Below are 15,875 nucleotides of genomic sequence, written 5' to 3'. Positions count from 1 at the left end.
CTATTTTTGTAGACGGCTATTATTCTGTTACGGTGCGCATACCCAAACGTATTACAGTGTGTGAAAGTCTATGTCTTAGCTATAACCCCAGAGACTAGTCGCAGGTAAACGCAAATCGAAAGATGATTGAAAACCGAGAACAACCATGTACTTGCTTGGGATGGTCACCTAACCACAATTCAATTGCTTGCCTATAGACACCTTTGATATACTAAAACCTATATTAAATATATACGATATATATGTAAACCATGTATGCTAATCCAATATTATATATCCTTACATATGCCGATATATATATATATATATCTGTTGCCGCGCTGCTAAGCCACGCAAATTCTAATCGAAACTCTGCTTGTTGCTCCGTCTTTTGAACAGAGGAACAATGGGAAAAGGATCTGGAGGCTGAACTCAAAGACTACGAGGTGGTGGACGAAGGCGGCACTGGCGGCGGCGGAGGACGCAGGAAAGGAAGAAAGGCCACACAGGAGGAAACCCAGGCGGAGGAGGAGGATGAACCGACAATATCAAACTTGCGCACACGCTCGACTAACAACGATTGGGAGGAGTACGCCGATTTAATTGAGGATACCGATGATTTAAAGTAATTAAGAGCTTATATCGTAGTTTCTTCTAAGTTGGCTCTAAGTTTATAACTATCTTTACTTTATCTTTCTTTCCATTCCTTTCTACCCTTGTTTCCTCCTTGATTGATTACCCAAAAAAACAAACAAAATATTGTTAACCCTAACGAATCTTAAACAACAAAAAAATACAAATACTTTCGAAACCACAGAACTTTAAAGTGCCTAAAGCGCACCATGTTGGGCTATCCATGAGACGAGGCCGTCCCAGCGCTCTTCTAGTGCCGGCGGTGGTCCACAGCCCCAGGGGCCTGTCTTGCGGTGGCCTATTGGAAAAGTTGGTTGAGATATGTACATACCTAACACCCACTCCATTATTGGCCCCCCAGAGCAAAGCGTTCTATTCAGTTTCCTTCTGACATGATATAAGACACTAAAACCAAATGAAAACGATTTTATTCAACCTTAACGTTTTAATCCAACAACAAAAGATAACAAAAAAAAAAGCAACCAAGCCCAAGCCAATCCGGTATTCAAATATAATATCCACTATATATTCTCTTTTATTTGGTTGAAAGACACCGCGTGGCAGCGGAGTGTAGGGAGTCGGAATTACTTGCCAATTGTTCAGCACACGAAATCCGAGAATCTGGCAGTCAGTAACCTATCAATAAGTACTTGCAGGCTAATCGGGAAACTGGCTAATGCTATATAGATGCAGAGATCATATTTCAATATATACTGACTAACAGTTGAAGAGTAAAGCAAACCAACAGAAAGTCAAAAAAGAAAAACCAATAAAGCTTCAAAGGGAAAATTTTGTTATTTATATTTATAAATAAATTATATATATATAAACTATATATATATATATACAAATATATATATATCTATATATATATACAGATAAATTAATGCATTTGAATTTAATGTGTAAAAATTATAATAATAAAGATATAGATATAAAATATGTAAAGATACGAGAGACACCCAAAATAAAAGTTTGCAACGTTTTCGGTTGAGAATTAGTTCTCAAAGTGATTATTTCTTTACGAATTCAAAATCGAGATACAAGCGAAATAAAACCTAGTAATTCATTAGTTTTGAGATCAAGATCAATAACGACGCATTCGAAAGTATTATTTCTCCCTCAACAAATAGTTAATAGTCAAACGAAGAGGATATTAAACGTTGAATAAATCATCATTGATTGATATATGCTTAAACGACATGTTGATGAATAAATAAATAACAATGCATATAAATATAAAATACCTATTGTTTAGCTCAATTTAAGGCGCGCCAACAAGTTTTCTTTTCCGAACCATTTTCGTTCGACTCAATTTCCTCAAATATATTTTTTATTTTTCTCCTAACAACTCTCACCTTGCTGTTCCACTAACGAGACACGAAACTTCCTTGAACGAAACTAAAACAAAAACACAAGAAAACAAAAATGCCAAAACAATAATATTCTGAATTGGACTAAAAACGCAATTAACAATTAACAAATTACAAATTACAAATGACAAATGAAAAGTAAACACGCAATTATAAACAATAAGCAGTTCAAAACCTTTTGAAACAAATATATACACATATATATTTATATATATTTCACTAGACAAATTTTTATGCATAAACTAAAAACAAAACAAATTCTATATTATCAATGTTTTTGCTCTAAATGTCTAACTAATTGTTAATAAAACCAAAAATCAAATTATTTTCCGCAGGCAAAACAAGTTAAATGAGAATGCTATATAAATATGTGTCATTATTTGTTAGCAGTGGCAAATAAAAATATTTAAATGAACATGCTGACGAAGCGATGATGATATGGAAAAAGTAAAAGTTATGACATTAAACTGTATATTGTACATTTACTTTTAAAAAACAAATGAAATGTATTTACACACGAGAAACGGCATGGAATATGACGATGATACGAAACTAAAGAAATTTTAAAATTTATATTTACTTTGTGCGTTTTTAAACATGTTGGCGACACAATGACAAGCAGATTAGTGCATAAACCTAACTAATAATAATAATAACAATAAATATTAATTAATGGTAAATAATGTAATGACGTTGACAACATACATATGTATTTTACAAGGCAGAAAAACCCAAACCAACCTTTACCCAATCCACACCGAATCCCGAAAGATATATATCAAATTCCTGGCATATTTCGCATATTTTATTGTCTGCAAAAACCGTTTATTAACCAAACAGAAACCAACCCCAATTCAATTAAACCGTTTACGAAAGTTTGTTGAGCAGCAGCATTCCATTGATATAACATTGCAAAATGAACAAAATATATGTATATGTACTAATTAAAGTATATCACCCGGAAAAAAACCAACAAAAAAAAAGAAAACCAAATGTATAATTTAGTTGTTTAATGATTGATAATATTTAGACACACCAGAGGATGCCCCAAGCATCGTCCGGATGCAAATTTAGTCATCTGAGACAGCAGAGAAACACTCTCCTCGATATGCCATAGAACATTTTCCACTCCAATGTAGAGCGCAGAAGAAGGTGGAGTTTCTCTGAAGAGAACACACAAGAACACCCTGAAAACCAAGCACAGAATACTGTAAAGTTCGATGACAGACCGACCGAAGACAACACCATGAACACACACGAGTATATACATAATAAAAATATATATGAGAACAATTTAACGAGATTAAAATCAACTAACGTAATAAAGGGAAAGTGTATAACTATTAAAACTAAACGACAACCCACCCAGCTCTTTCATTTCGGTTTTTTTGGCACATATTTTGCATTCAATTTATTCACACAAATTTACAATATTTCGCTAAATTGGTTAAAAGAACACAAATACAGTTTTTTGAACAATGCACAATGAATTAACAATGGGTGTTAATAAGCATGCGATCGTCTGCCGTTAGCGGCAGGCCAATAAAATAATTTACAATATTGCATTTGGTTTAGATCAGGAAATCTCATAGGTGTACCTTCTATCTTGGGATATGATGTGAGTGCAGCGGCTTCGCTTGGCTTACGGCTAATAACACAATGACATTGACCTAATGATGCCCCTTCACCCTGGACTAATTACACAGCTAGATGCTACACTTGGACCCAGCTATGGGTGGTCACCAGCGTTGGCTCCGCCGGTGCGGCTCTGAACGCTCGTAGGTGATGCTCTTGAAACGTGTGCTCGCTTCCAGCTGCTGCTGCTTTGGAACAGGCTGTCCACGATTTAGAAGGTCTTTCCATATCATGGTGAGTAGTATGAATATCGCGCCCACAATCTTGTTTAGAAACTCCAGCACCTTGAACACGATCGGTGTGGCGGTGTGGGTGAAGCGACTGAGCTCGAACAGAAAGCGCACAGCAAAAACGCCCAGGAATCGCAACGCCATCGCCGCTCCACCAAGGGCCGAGAAGATGAGCAGGCCCAGAAACCGGATGGTGCCCATTATGTTTCGCTTGTTCACATCGTTGGCCATAAAGTCATAGACAGTCTGCTTGACGCCGTCTCCCCACTGCTGCAACACGGCCAGGAAGTCGTTTAGGCCCAGCTGAACCTGATCCACGACCTTATCGGACGGTGAGAGTCCATCGCCTGAGGTTATCGCTTTGCTGTTATTATGGCTGCTCCGGTTGAGAGAAAGGGATCGTCTTGGGGGGACCAGCGGCTCTGGCTCCACGGCGCGCACCATTTTTAGTTTCAGCTGAACTTCCTGGTCCCGGAAGCGTATTGTTTTTATGCTGAACCAGTACTCGCCAAACGCCAGATCACTCAGCTCCGTCCAGATACAGGTCTCCAGCTGTCCCGGATCCGATGTGTGTTTATAGCTACCATAGCTCCCGCTTGTTACGCCCACCCACATGTTGGGCACGAAGCGCTGGTAGAACATCCGCAGTTGGCCTGCGCTGTTGTGCAGCAGCTTCTCCAGCTCACGCTCGCTGCGCTGTAGCACCACCACGTCCCGGTAGCCACCCACCTGCTCCACCAGACAGCGCTCCAGATAGTGGCCGCGGAAGAGGCGTGACTTGTATAGTTGCTTGGTAAGAGACTGCATCGCCAGCTCCTCGGGCGGCATGGGACGCGCTGCAGCCATCGGTACGATCAGTTCGCTGGTGTCCATTGGAAGCTGCTCGAGATAAGCTCAATCATTATGAGGAATATTTGGCCTGCAATGATGACCTTACCAATTGATAGTACTTGGACTTTGCTGCAACCACTTTCGCCGCTTAGTCAGCACACACCGAGTTTTGTTATTGTTTGGAAATCCAAAATGTCACCATCAAATACTAAGCGCCAAAACAGGGGTATAATAGCTTGGATTTAAAAATGTTCACTTATTTTTATCTCCCTGCATTTTGACAGCGGACTTTGCATAAAAATATGTAGGTCCTGCTGAATTCACAAAATTAAACAACAACCAGGTGTAGATAGTTGGGCAAGAAGCAGCTGTCTTCATTAGAGATGGGCAGTGGTCATCGTGTCACGCGAACGAACGTCTATTTAAAAAACGAATTTCTTTCGTAAAAAACTTGCTTGGAACATCGGCCAGAAACAATTGTTGCTTGAAAGTCTTATTCAGGAGCATGATACAATTATTATATCGTGTCCAGGATCACAAAAAAGACTTGATCGTCGAAAAGTTATTTACAAAAACCCGATATATGACGATATCGATAATTGTGCTTGTTCCATCTCTAGACTCAATAAGCGACAGTTCCCCATCGCTAATGTGACGAAAAAAAATTAATAAAACCTTTTTGATACTCATTTTTCCAAGCATTTTCACCCCCGGCCTTGTTGGTTTCCTTCCCCGTCAAGATTTCCTCCCGACAGCGACTGGAAGAGTGCTTAAGGATGACTTTGGTGGGTCTAGCAGCCCGCAAGCTGGCGCAGAAGCAGAGGTAAAACCGCTTTAGGGAGCCTAGCCGGCATTTTTCGCTAATCTTGTATGCGCTTACTCTTTCCGCAGGTCGGCCAAGCTGGCGGCAGCTTTTCCGAACGGGGTCCGGTGTCAGAAGTGCCTCCAAATGGGCCACTGGAGTTACGAGTGCAAGGAGAAGCGCAAGTTCGTGCACCGCTCCTCGCGGACCAAGCAGCTGAGCAAACACCTGGCCGAAAAGGAGGCACAGGCGGGCAAAGTCGTTCCGGCTGGCCATGAGGGCGACAACACCCAGGACGCCAGTTCCGCGAGCAGCAAGAAGGCCAGACGCAAGCGGAAGCCCAGTGGGAGTTCTTCCTCGTCATCTAGTTCGTCAGGCAGTTCAGACAGCAGCAGCGGGTCAGACTCTTCTTCCGCCTCAGACTCAAGCGACTCTAGCTCAGACTCTGATGACAGCTCATCGGAATCCAGTGGTAGCGGTTCCAGCGGCTCCGAAAGCGAGAGCAGTGAGGATCCGGATCAGGGGGCGCCCCAGAAAAAGAAAAAACGTGACGAGAGTTCGGCGGACTCCTCAGACGACCAGGAGTAGGAGTTGAGAGCCAAGTCTCGTTTCTATAGCGCATAGCTTTAGTAGTTTAGTTCTCCCCCATTAGCAGTCACCCCAAAAAAAATTGACTTTTAACCGAATATAATTGTAATATTACGTATTATTTAAGTTCCCCCATGTATGCATGTAAATGAGTGATCTGGCAGAGAAACCTAGCCAGAGTGCTACGAATAAAGATTTTAGTCAGTCCGAGTCAATCTCCTCGTCGTACTGCTCCAGCTTCTGGAACACGCTAAGATCCATCAGCTGCTGGTTGTTGATGTGCTCACACTCTGGGACCGGGACCGGTTGCATTATCGGCCCGTCCAGGTCAATGTGCAGAGGATCACGAGCGGGGATAATGGTGTTCTGCAGTTCCAATGACTTTAGATGCAGTTCTTCCACCTGTGACATATCAAATGGTTAGATTTGTCTAAGAAAAATATAATAGCCGATGGTACCTTCAGTGAATTCAGAGCCTCCTGGATGACGGGAAGGACTTTCTCCAGTTTCTTTTGGATGGTGAACAGGTCGGTCTGCTCCTTTTGGAGGACGTGGTTTGATTGCAACATCTTTAAACAACAACAAAAGATTCAAACTACCGATAGCAGCGGCTATCGAAAATATTTATACTTGTTTCTTTTTTATTTGTTTGTTTGAAATACCACTTAATGTTTATAATACTGCATTTAATTATTAAATTTTAATGTTTAACAAATGCAATAAATTTACGATTGCCGACGATAACCGATTGCTGCCAGGGCTGCAATTTGATAGGAAGCCGTGTATGCTGTTATCGGAATCGTTCGCGCCTTTACACAATTTTCATTTTGTACAGTCAAAATATTTATTAAAAAACGAAATCCCTTTAAATATATACAAGCAAAAGCTTATATATCAGAGGACAATGGACGCGTGCGAGACCAGAGAGGTCGTGGCACTGTTGAAGCGGTTCTCAGTCAGTTGTGAACAGTTGGAGCTGGATTCGCGGATCCAGCAGAGCGCCTTCGAAACCTACCGGAGATTGGCGGCGGACGGCGGATTATCCGACAGCGGAGACGAGGCACTGGAGTGGCTCTGCTGCGCAGTATACAGTGAGCTGCAGTTAGCGAAGATCCGGGATATTAAGTCGGAGTTGGAAGGATCAGGACCCCATTGCTGGAATCTGTCGCTTACACGTTTACTGCGCAGCTTCAAGGTGAATGGATCGGTGTTCCTGCGCCGTATGGAGTACTGGAACTGGCTGGCCCAGAACAATAAGGTCTTCCAGTTGGAGGTGGAAGAGCTGCGCCGAAGGTTTAGCATCACGCTAATCCTATTGCAGCACTACAAGTGTATCTTTCATCACCTCTTCAGCCAGCCCTCCGACCCGGCAGAGACAGATGCACTGCCCCTCTACCATTCGCTCTACGAGTTCGGCTGGCTCCTCTTTTTGGTCGTACGCAACGAGCTGCCTGGCTTTGCCACCGAGAACCTGGTGAACGGCTGCCAGGTGCTTGTCTGCTGCATGGATCTGCTGTATGTGAACATGCTGGAGGTGCCGAATTCAGTAATTATCCGCCGAGACTTTCCGGGCCTACCTTCGATGTGGGGCACCGAAGACTTTGACTTGGATATCTTAAATAAATTCAGCGCCTTGCCTGCCATCGGAGCGCTGGTCCCCCAGCTGCCGGAGAGGGGAGTGCAGCAGATGAAGAATGCCTTCTTCCATAAGGCCCTAATGGTGCTGTTTATGGACCAGTCGCTGCTAGGCAACGACACTCACATGCGGGAGATTGTAAAGGAAGGAATGCTGGACGTCAACTTGGCTACCCTTAATCGTAAATACGCAAGCCATGTGGCTGACATAGGCGAAATGGACGAGAGAGTCATGTTGTGTTGCCAGGATGCGAAAGAGCGGAATAAGGATTCGAAAAGGAGTCCAAGGCTGGTCTCTCAATCAAGCACCTCCTGCTCTTCACCTTATAAAAAGCTACTTGACCATAAGTTGCCACAAAGTCTTCCACATATTATCAAAACACTGGGCGAAGGAGAGAACTATGATGCCATAGTGCACCCCATGGAGCAGCTGCTACTCATGCTGGGCCATACATTTACCACTGCCGTGAAGGATCATATGAATGAGAAGGTGGCTGAAGAACGATTTAACCTGGCTAGAGGCCTCTTCTATAAGTTCCTACAAAAGATCGTGGCCTCTGAATTAGCTTTAAAGCCTCAACTGAAGCTAGGTAACTTACTCAAACAATCCACCATGACCACAGCCCTGATTGCCTGCTGCCTGGAACTGGCTCTGCATATCCATGATGAGCATGTCAAAGAACTGCGGTTTCCCTTCGTACTAGACTGTTATTCACTGAATGCCTACGACTTCCAAAAGATTGTAGAGGTTGTGGTTCGACACGATGAAGGCTTGCTTGGTATTGAGCTAGTTAGGCACTTGCACACGGTGGAGGAAAAGTGTCTGGGAACACTGATCTTTCGCGCTAACTCGCCACTGTGGCGAAACTTGGGAAAGAACGATCGGCTACCCAGCTACCAAGATGTCCAAACTCAGGCAGAGGACAAGGAGAACCCGTCGACCGGCGTAGATATTTGTCTACGAAAGTTCTATGCCCTGGCCCACCGGCGGCTACTTGGTCTCTGCAAAAGGGTCTCCCTAGTGGATGCATATCCACGTATCTGGCACCTTGCCGATTACTCCTTCACCCTCAAGGGCAGCGAACTGTTGCGCCAACGCAACCTGGACTTGCTTCTGCTCTGCGCCATCCATCTGCATGCCCGGTTGGAGGATCTGCGCCTGAGCTTTAGCCAAATCATCCAAGAGTATCGTCGCCAACCGCATGCCCAGAGCAGCGTCTATCGGCAGGTCACCCTGGGCAATGGTCAGATTTCGGATATTATCGAATTCTACAACACAACATACGTGAGGAGTATGGCCCGCTATGGGATGCACCTGCGTTGCGACCAATCATCACCTGCCAAGTCTCTGACGTACGTGACCGTTCTGAAAGATGCGTCGCCCAACGAACTACGCATGCGGGCGAATATAAGCGTATCGTCGCCACCACCGCCGAAGATCTGCCTGAGTGAATCCTGCTCCAGCGTAGATCTGACGGAATCCCTCGAATCTCCGATGGCTATAACTAATGAAGGGAATTCGAATCTGAAGCGCAGTGTCTCCAGCAACGAAATCCAAGCTGACAGGCAGCCCAACATTCTTAAACGACGCACCTGCCTCCATTGACACAAACAAGTTTTACTAGGCGCATGAATCCCACTGTCGGCTACATTCTACGAAGCCACACTATTTTGTACTATTGCTATTGATAAGATTTCACTAAAACGCGCCTCACTCATTGTAAATGAATCCTTTGCTACTAAAATGAACTTTATCTCAAATAAATTGAATTCTCGATATACATTTATTGTAATGTACAAGTGTTATTTCTGTTTTAAAAGCAAAGGTTCGAGCTAAAACGTTGCTTTGAGTAACCTTTATATTGAGAACTTTCAGTGGAACGAAGCAAAACTGCAGCCTCTAAAATATTTAATTTAAATTAGAACTCCCGTGCTCTGTATATTTAAATAGATTTTAATTTAATGCCTTTGATTTCGGGACTTGGAAACTTGGTACTTAAATAGTTGTGCAATTGCGACCAGACACGAAACGAATCTTACACGTAGTACAGTGGACACGGATGTATGTTCGTCAAGCTGGGGTTCGAATGGAGATTGGTTGGGCTTAGAGAGTGGAGTATACATATTACATACTGAGAGCGTACGACTTAAAACTAATTACTTTAACGCTTGCTGCTGGCTTAAAAGTAGGAGTTAAGAAGGAGGAGCGGTACCGGCGACTGGAGCGGTGTTTGCGGGAGGAATGCTGGCGCCGGCGGCAGGGGGCACTGATCCCGGTGGTGCGCCGCTGGCCTCTGCGACTGGGACGCTGCTTGGCGGTGTAGTATCTGTGGTATAACAAAAAAGATTTATATATAATAAATAGAATAATTAATTATTTAAAACTTACCCATTGGTGTGGGTCCCTGAGATTGCGCTGCTGTTGCTGCTGCTGTTACTCCTGTCTGCTCGCTGGGTGTCGCGGCCAAAGCCGAGGGTGCTCCAGGTGGTGGGGGTCCACCTCCGGCTACAGCTGGTGGCGCTGGGAAGGGCGCGCCGTTGGGTGGCGGAACTACGGAGCCGGCTATATGCGGCGGCAGCGGCTGGTGTTGAGCGGTGGGCCCAGCTAGCGGCTGCGTCTGCGGCGGCAGCTGGTGCGGATGTGGCGGCAGTGGCTGCTGCTGCTGCGGAAGGTGCGGATGCATCGGCAGCGGCTGCTGTTGTTGCATTTGCTGCTGTTGCGCCTGCTGTTGTTGTGGCTGTGGCAACTGCTGTTGCTGTTGGAGGATCATCGAGCCGGCGGCAGCCGCTTGTCCCTGCAGCTCTTGTTGGAGACGATGATGCGCCTGCTGGCGTGCTCGGAACTCGGCCGCCTTTAGCTGCTCTAAGTGGAACTGCTGGCGCTCCGTGATAAGCTGCTGGCGCTGGTACTCCAGCCCCTCGCGCTCCCTCTCCATGGTGGCCTCCAGCTCTTCAAAGTGCCGCAATTTAATCTCCAGCTTCTTCATTTGGGTCTCGACGAGCAGTGCCACCAAAGACTTGATCTTGCGCTCTTCCAAAGCGGCCAAGTGCTTGGCCTTGACTGCTGCGGATGCCAGAGCTGCCGCTGCCGCCGTTTGCATATTGTTTTCGCTGAAGGCTCCCTCCTTAGCCGCAGTACCAGTACCGGCGTTAGCTCCCGATCCCTCCTTGCCGTCACTGCCGCCATCCTTGGTCTCGCCATCTCCACTGCTGTCCTCCGTCTTGATGTCCACATCGGCGGCTCCACTGGCAGAAGCGGCTGGGTCTGTGGGTGAGGATTTGTTTGTTGATTTGTCTGACTTGCTAGCCGACTTGTCGCCCGAAGGCGAGGAGGCGGACGACTCTTTCGGTTTCTTGTCGGTATTGTTGGTGTTGCCCGACGCTGACGATGATGATGTGGAACTGGAGTCTGTGTTCGTGTTGGTCTTATCCGATTTCGTTTTGTCTTTAGACTTGGCATCGTCTGTTGTGGTTTGGTATTTGGGTTTGGTGATGGTGTTGATGTGGTTTTTTGGTAGCAGATTTTGGTAGATTTTGGGCGCAACACAAAAACGAAACAAAATACAAAAATACAGTGCCAAATGGAGACATGTTGCAAATTTTGAGTACGAATAACACAAGAATTTACAGAAATAAAAACGATGAAGAGAACACAGGAATACATTTCCGAGACAATTATCCATTTTTACAGATAAATTACCCAAAAAGACGACTTAACCAATGTCCCACTTGATAAACCTTCAAGAAACCATAATATTTTGTCTATTCTCTGATATCTTACCGTCTTTTTTGCTTAGATCCTTCATGTCCTCATCTGATCCGCCGGAAGCTGCTGCAGCGGCTCCCTCCTTGCTTTCCTCGTCCTCCTTATCGTTGCCTGTTCCGGCGATTCCACTGTTGGCCAGGCCAAAGTTGGGATTGAATTTTCCAGCCGCCGAGGCTTTCTCCACATTCTTCATGTGGTTGTCCATAATGGTGGCGGGCACCTCGTCCTAAAACAGATTTAAAAGCGATGTCAATATTTTCTGATAATTGGTGGTTAGCTTTACATTACCTTAATGGCAGCAAACTCCTCCATGGCAGCCTTGGCGGCAGCTGCAGCCACTCTGGGATCGACTACGGAGGCCAGGAAGGCCACAGTGGACATGATGGGGTTACCGCTCTTGCTAAACGGAATCGGCTGACAGCCCAATGGGCCCAAGAAGCCGCCATCATCCTCTAAATACGGGTCCTCGATGGGCAGGCGCAGAAAGTGGAGGATGCACTCATCCTGGGTTCGCGAGCCGACGTGCTCGCACACCTTATTCCAGTCGTCTTTGTGCATCTCAAGTCCCTCAAGCAGCAGCAGTGTCTCCTGGTCGGTCCACTCCCGTGCCATGCTGGCCGCCGTGCGATTCCTCATAGCGGCCGGCTTCTTGGCATACTGATCCAGCTTCAGGCCAAACTGGCTGACCCCGGAACTCAATCCTCCTGCTCCGGCGCCTCCGTTTTCGAGGGCCTCTGTCTTAATACCAGTTAGGCCGCCCTTGTCGCCGAGCTCCAAGCCTCCATCCTTGCCCAGTGGCTTTTTGTCAAGATCGAGCAGAGTCTTGGCCGCCGACGGCTGTTGGGTCTTCTGTGGGTTAATAGCCTGCAGACCCGACGGTGTATCCGAAAGAATGTGGAAGTGGGAGGTCGGAGGGGGGCCCATTGGAGTCGGACGTAAATCCGCATCGATCTGGTAGTTGATCAGTCCCCATTGCTCGAGGAATGCATGGACCCGCATAATAGCACACACATCTCCGGCCAAATTGCGGCGACAGGCGGTGCTGGTCAAGTATTCCGTCGGATTGAGCCTTAAAATAAAAAAAGAGCAATCAGGAAAGAGTTCAGGGCCAAGATTTTAAGCCCAACTCACCTGTAGGTGTCGATCATAAAGTTCCTGTACGCCATGTAGATCTCCGGCGTCTTCGACTTGTTTTTGCTGTTAAAGAACTCCGGCATGGCTCGCTTCTCGATGACGTGAATGGAGTTGTAGTCGAACCAGGCCGAGTAAGAGGGGACAATGATGTGGTGAGTCTGCTCGGTGACATTGTCCTCCATGTCTTCCTTGGCCGATGAGAACTCCTGGGTGTTGCTGTTATCGCTCGTCTTGCCCGTCTGCGAGTTGTCCCCATCTCCGGTGGACATGGCTTGGGCAGCGCTTCCTCCAGTCATTTCGTCGTCCAGGTCGGTCATGGTGCCACCTACATACATCAAAACGTGTCAGAAGGAAACGCTTATTGTCATGTGAACTGGCCACTTACCCTTAATAGGCATCATATCGTTGTCGCCACGAGATTTGCCACCCGGAGCAGGGCTGGCCGTTGACTGCAGCGCGGCGTTAGCTTTGTGCACCTCCTGTACATTGGGTTCGGCCGGTGGATCGTCCAAGTCGCGGGTAAGGTCTTCATCGTCGTCGTCATTGCGAGACTTTTTGTGCACAACGGCGGGGGATCGCTTACGTTTGCCCGGCTTCGAGGATGAGGTGGATGCAGACGTTGCCGGTGATGGCGAGCGGCGTCGCTTCTGCTTGCCTCCGCCGGAGCTGGTAGCAGGCTTCTTTTTTTCGTCGCCAAAGGACATGATGTCGTCAATGGACATTCGCTGCTTGTGCGTCTTCTTCTTGCCCTGCTCGTCCACTTCGTAATCCTCCTCAGCCATCCACTCGTTGTACTGCTCCAGGTCCAAGATCCATGAGGCGGAAACGCGCCAGCGCTCTGCCGGCGACTCGGGATTCTCCGGAATGTGATCCGGCAGGTCAAAGCTGTTCACAGCCCAGGAATCGTATGACTCCGGGAAGTAGTACCAGTGCAGCATTACATGGCCACCGCGCTTAAATATTGGCCGTGCGTACTCATCGGGATGGGGATCCACAATGGGGTAGACAATGTGGGTGGATTCCTCTTCGTCGGAAACGATCTCCACCCGCCGGTTGTCAAGGATCTCGCGCAACCGCCCCTCGAAGCTCTTCTCGATCTCAGGCCGGATGTAAATGTACGGAATCCGGTAGAGGTCCGCCTCCACCAGGGCCTGTTCGATCTCGATAAGCAGTTGGATGTTGGGATCCTTGCGCGTGGGGTTCTTTCCAATAGAAAAGTCGAACTTTTTGCCGCGCTGCTCCGCCCGGAAGCGGAACATGGTTGAGAAGATGATGCACAAGCCACCGCCGCTTTTAAAGTCCAGAAAGCAGCGCATCTGAAGAGAAAACAAAGATATTCAATTAGTTTTCAATCTAACTTAATCTGTGAAAACCGGTACTAAAAAGAGTTTAGTACTGTTTACATAACTTCAAGTAGTTTGTATTAATTTCTCCTCTTAATTCATAAGAATCACTTTTTACAATCACTTTTTTTACAGTTTCTTTGCTATTTTATAGCATTGAAACATATTGGGTTAATATTTACGTGTACACACGCGACACAAGGCACCCTGTATCACTCACACATTCACACTAATACCAACCGGAATTCTGGTCGCCGGCGGCTCCGCCGAATTCTTGCCAAGCTTCGCCTCCACATACTGCAGAAAGTGGATCAGCAGTTGGGCCAAAGACTCCTTCGTGATGGGTTCTGAGCTGTGGGCCAGATACTGTGGAAAAAGGGATTTAATTACTTATTGTTTTTTTCACGGCGGAGAAGCGCCATTTTTGTTTGCGGCGGCGTTGTTGTTGGGGGTACGCACCTTCTTGCAGTTCTTCTGGAGCCACTGTCGGATAGATTCGAAGCCCTGCAGTGTCTCTGGGGACTGGAAAAAGTCAATATTCGGACTTCCGTCCTTTTTAGGACCCAGTGTGTTCATGGTGCAGCACTTTTTGCAGGCTTTTTCTCAATTTTCTTTTCAGTTTTCCACGCCAAAAGCCAATATTGAACGCTAGAGCTGGAACAACGACGATAGTTTGTAAATATTGATGGTAGTGCATCGATTGTCTGGTACCATCGCGATAGTTTAATTGATAATTGGATGAATTACTTTAAAAGTATCTGCCAAACTAGATAATAAGTATAATTTTATAATTGTTTTCGAAAATTTCATTACCTACACGGTCTTTGCTTTTCTCAAAAGGGTTTATGTATTTGTTTGCTAGAATTCAATTTTCATTCATTATTTTTTTTAATGTCCTGTTCGTTTATATTTCAAAAAACTTGTTTGGTCTGAATTTTCCGTTAATTAATCGTGGAAAATTTTCAATTTGCTGTTCAAGTTTTTATTTTTATTTAAAAACATTTATTTCAAAAGCTTAAAGTTGCCCTGTTGAGTTTATATGAAGTTAGAAGGACCATATCAGAAATCCGTCACAATTTAAAAATATAGTTTTTGAGCAAATCGCATAATAGTGATCTAACCTCTGGTCGGCTCCATACAAAATAGGGCATCAAAAATAGTACAAACGTCGATTTACGAACGCGTGCACATATGCACGGTATATAGGCTTACTAGGGGAAGATAAAGGAATATTTTATGGGAATTTCAATTGTTTTTAACCGTCAGATTTCGAGAAAATTTAATAACAGTGGGTGGTGTATTTGGGCTAATATCTAAGGCGCGAACTATGAAAATGGAACCAGATAGGAACCAACAGAAAACCACTCGCTGAACCAGACCATGGAACCATGTTATGAAGAATACTAAATTAAATAAAAATGACAAATTGTTGAATAAAACATTAAGAAAAGTGACTGCCCAATAAATGGAAAAGTAATTCAAAACAATTTGGTTGGATTTTCATCTAAGTCAGGAATAGATTATTTTAGTATATAACATATCGATAGGGGCGCCTGCCACACACTATCGATAAATAGCCCGCCAGAAAATATTTCTGTTGACCATTAAAAGAATCGTATAAAATATGCATGCCCCATGAATGGAATTGACATTCCAAGAGTTTTGGTAGTTGTTTCATCAAAATCCGTTCAGTCGTTCATGAGAAAACCCCACTTTTGCATTTATTTCCATAAATGTTCCTTCGAAGAATAAATATATCTGGCAGCACTGTATGCCTAAAATTAAATCAATTTGGTTTAAACTTTATTTGAAAACTTATGCAAAATTAAGATCGTACCATTAACGGGATTGCAATTCTGAACATTTTGATCCACGTTTCGTCAAAATCCGTTCAGTCGTTCATAAGAAATCTCTACTTTTTCATTT

At 45.1% G+C, this 15,875-nt stretch overlaps 6 protein-coding genes across 44 annotated transcripts in view; 3 read left to right on the top strand and 3 right to left on the bottom strand.

The window, feature by feature from the left end:
* Sap47 (Synapse-associated protein 47kD) overlaps positions 1 to 3,339 on the top strand; it is a 29,535-nt gene extending 26,196 nt beyond the window's left edge. For 25 of the 38 annotated variants that reach the window (XR_015273026.1, XR_015273022.1, XR_015273021.1 and 22 more), the window contains 2 exons: positions 379 to 604; positions 797 to 3,339. Coding sequence is in view for 10 of the 38 variants with exons in the window: in XM_020962916.2 (XP_020818575.2) it covers positions 379 to 604; positions 797 to 839 (269 nt within the window). In the remaining 28 variants the exon portion in view is untranslated. Of the gene's footprint in view, positions 1 to 378 lie in introns of all 38 variants that reach the window. The other 13 variants (XR_015273023.1, XR_015273025.1, XR_015273020.1 and 10 more) reach the window with 4 other exon arrangements.
* On the bottom strand, positions 2,660 to 5,315 carry LOC110191926 (uncharacterized). Its single transcript, XM_020962927.2, has 2 exons — positions 4,788 to 5,315; positions 2,660 to 4,729 (listed from the first exon to the last, which is right to left on the bottom strand). Exon 2 carries the CDS (start codon positions 4,721 to 4,723, stop codon positions 3,725 to 3,727), a length of 999 nt encoding a protein of 332 aa, XP_020818586.2. The 5' UTR covers positions 4,724 to 4,729; positions 4,788 to 5,315; the 3' UTR covers positions 2,660 to 3,724.
* On the top strand, positions 5,270 to 6,286 carry LOC110191927 (uncharacterized). The gene is made up of 2 exons (XM_020962928.2): positions 5,270 to 5,504; positions 5,573 to 6,286. The coding sequence occupies exons 1-2, from the start codon at positions 5,458 to 5,460 to the stop codon at positions 6,069 to 6,071; spliced, it is 546 nt and encodes a 181-aa protein (XP_020818587.2). The 5' UTR covers positions 5,270 to 5,457; the 3' UTR covers positions 6,072 to 6,286.
* Positions 6,170 to 6,853, bottom strand: LOC110191928 (uncharacterized). The gene is made up of 2 exons (XM_020962929.2): positions 6,530 to 6,853; positions 6,170 to 6,473 (listed from the first exon to the last, which is right to left on the bottom strand). The coding sequence occupies exons 1-2, from the start codon at positions 6,638 to 6,640 to the stop codon at positions 6,273 to 6,275; spliced, it is 312 nt and encodes a 103-aa protein (XP_020818588.1). The 5' UTR covers positions 6,641 to 6,853; the 3' UTR covers positions 6,170 to 6,272.
* On the top strand, positions 6,769 to 9,499 carry Rbf2 (Retinoblastoma-family protein 2). The gene has a single exon (XM_020962926.2). It carries the CDS (start codon positions 6,775 to 6,777, stop codon positions 9,310 to 9,312), a length of 2,538 nt encoding a protein of 845 aa, XP_020818585.2. The 5' UTR covers positions 6,769 to 6,774; the 3' UTR covers positions 9,313 to 9,499.
* On the bottom strand, positions 9,472 to 14,650 carry mor (SWI/SNF- related protein mor). 2 transcript variants are annotated; one of them, XM_020962924.2, is made up of 8 exons: positions 14,409 to 14,650; positions 14,190 to 14,315; positions 12,992 to 13,922; positions 12,604 to 12,931; positions 11,761 to 12,541; positions 11,488 to 11,698; positions 10,096 to 11,169; positions 9,472 to 10,033 (listed from the first exon to the last, which is right to left on the bottom strand). In XM_020962924.2, exons 1-8 carry the CDS (start codon positions 14,523 to 14,525, stop codon positions 9,900 to 9,902), a joined length of 3,702 nt encoding a protein of 1,233 aa, XP_020818583.2. In that variant the 5' UTR covers positions 14,526 to 14,650; the 3' UTR covers positions 9,472 to 9,899. The 2 variants fall into 2 exon arrangements, with proteins under 2 accessions (XP_020818583.2, XP_020818584.2); XM_020962925.2 differs by having other exon boundaries at positions 10,096 to 10,971; positions 14,409 to 14,648.
* Between the last annotated feature and the right edge of the window lie 1,225 nt (positions 14,651 to 15,875).

This window comes from Drosophila serrata, unplaced genomic scaffold (assembly GCF_035046125.1).
Source record: "Drosophila serrata isolate PLE 108 unplaced genomic scaffold, ASM3504612v1 contig_360, whole genome shotgun sequence".
Classification (NCBI taxonomy): domain Eukaryota; kingdom Metazoa; phylum Arthropoda; class Insecta; order Diptera; family Drosophilidae; genus Drosophila; species Drosophila serrata.
Note: the sequence above shows the minus strand (reverse complement) of the source record. Positions and strands in the feature narration are given on the sequence as shown.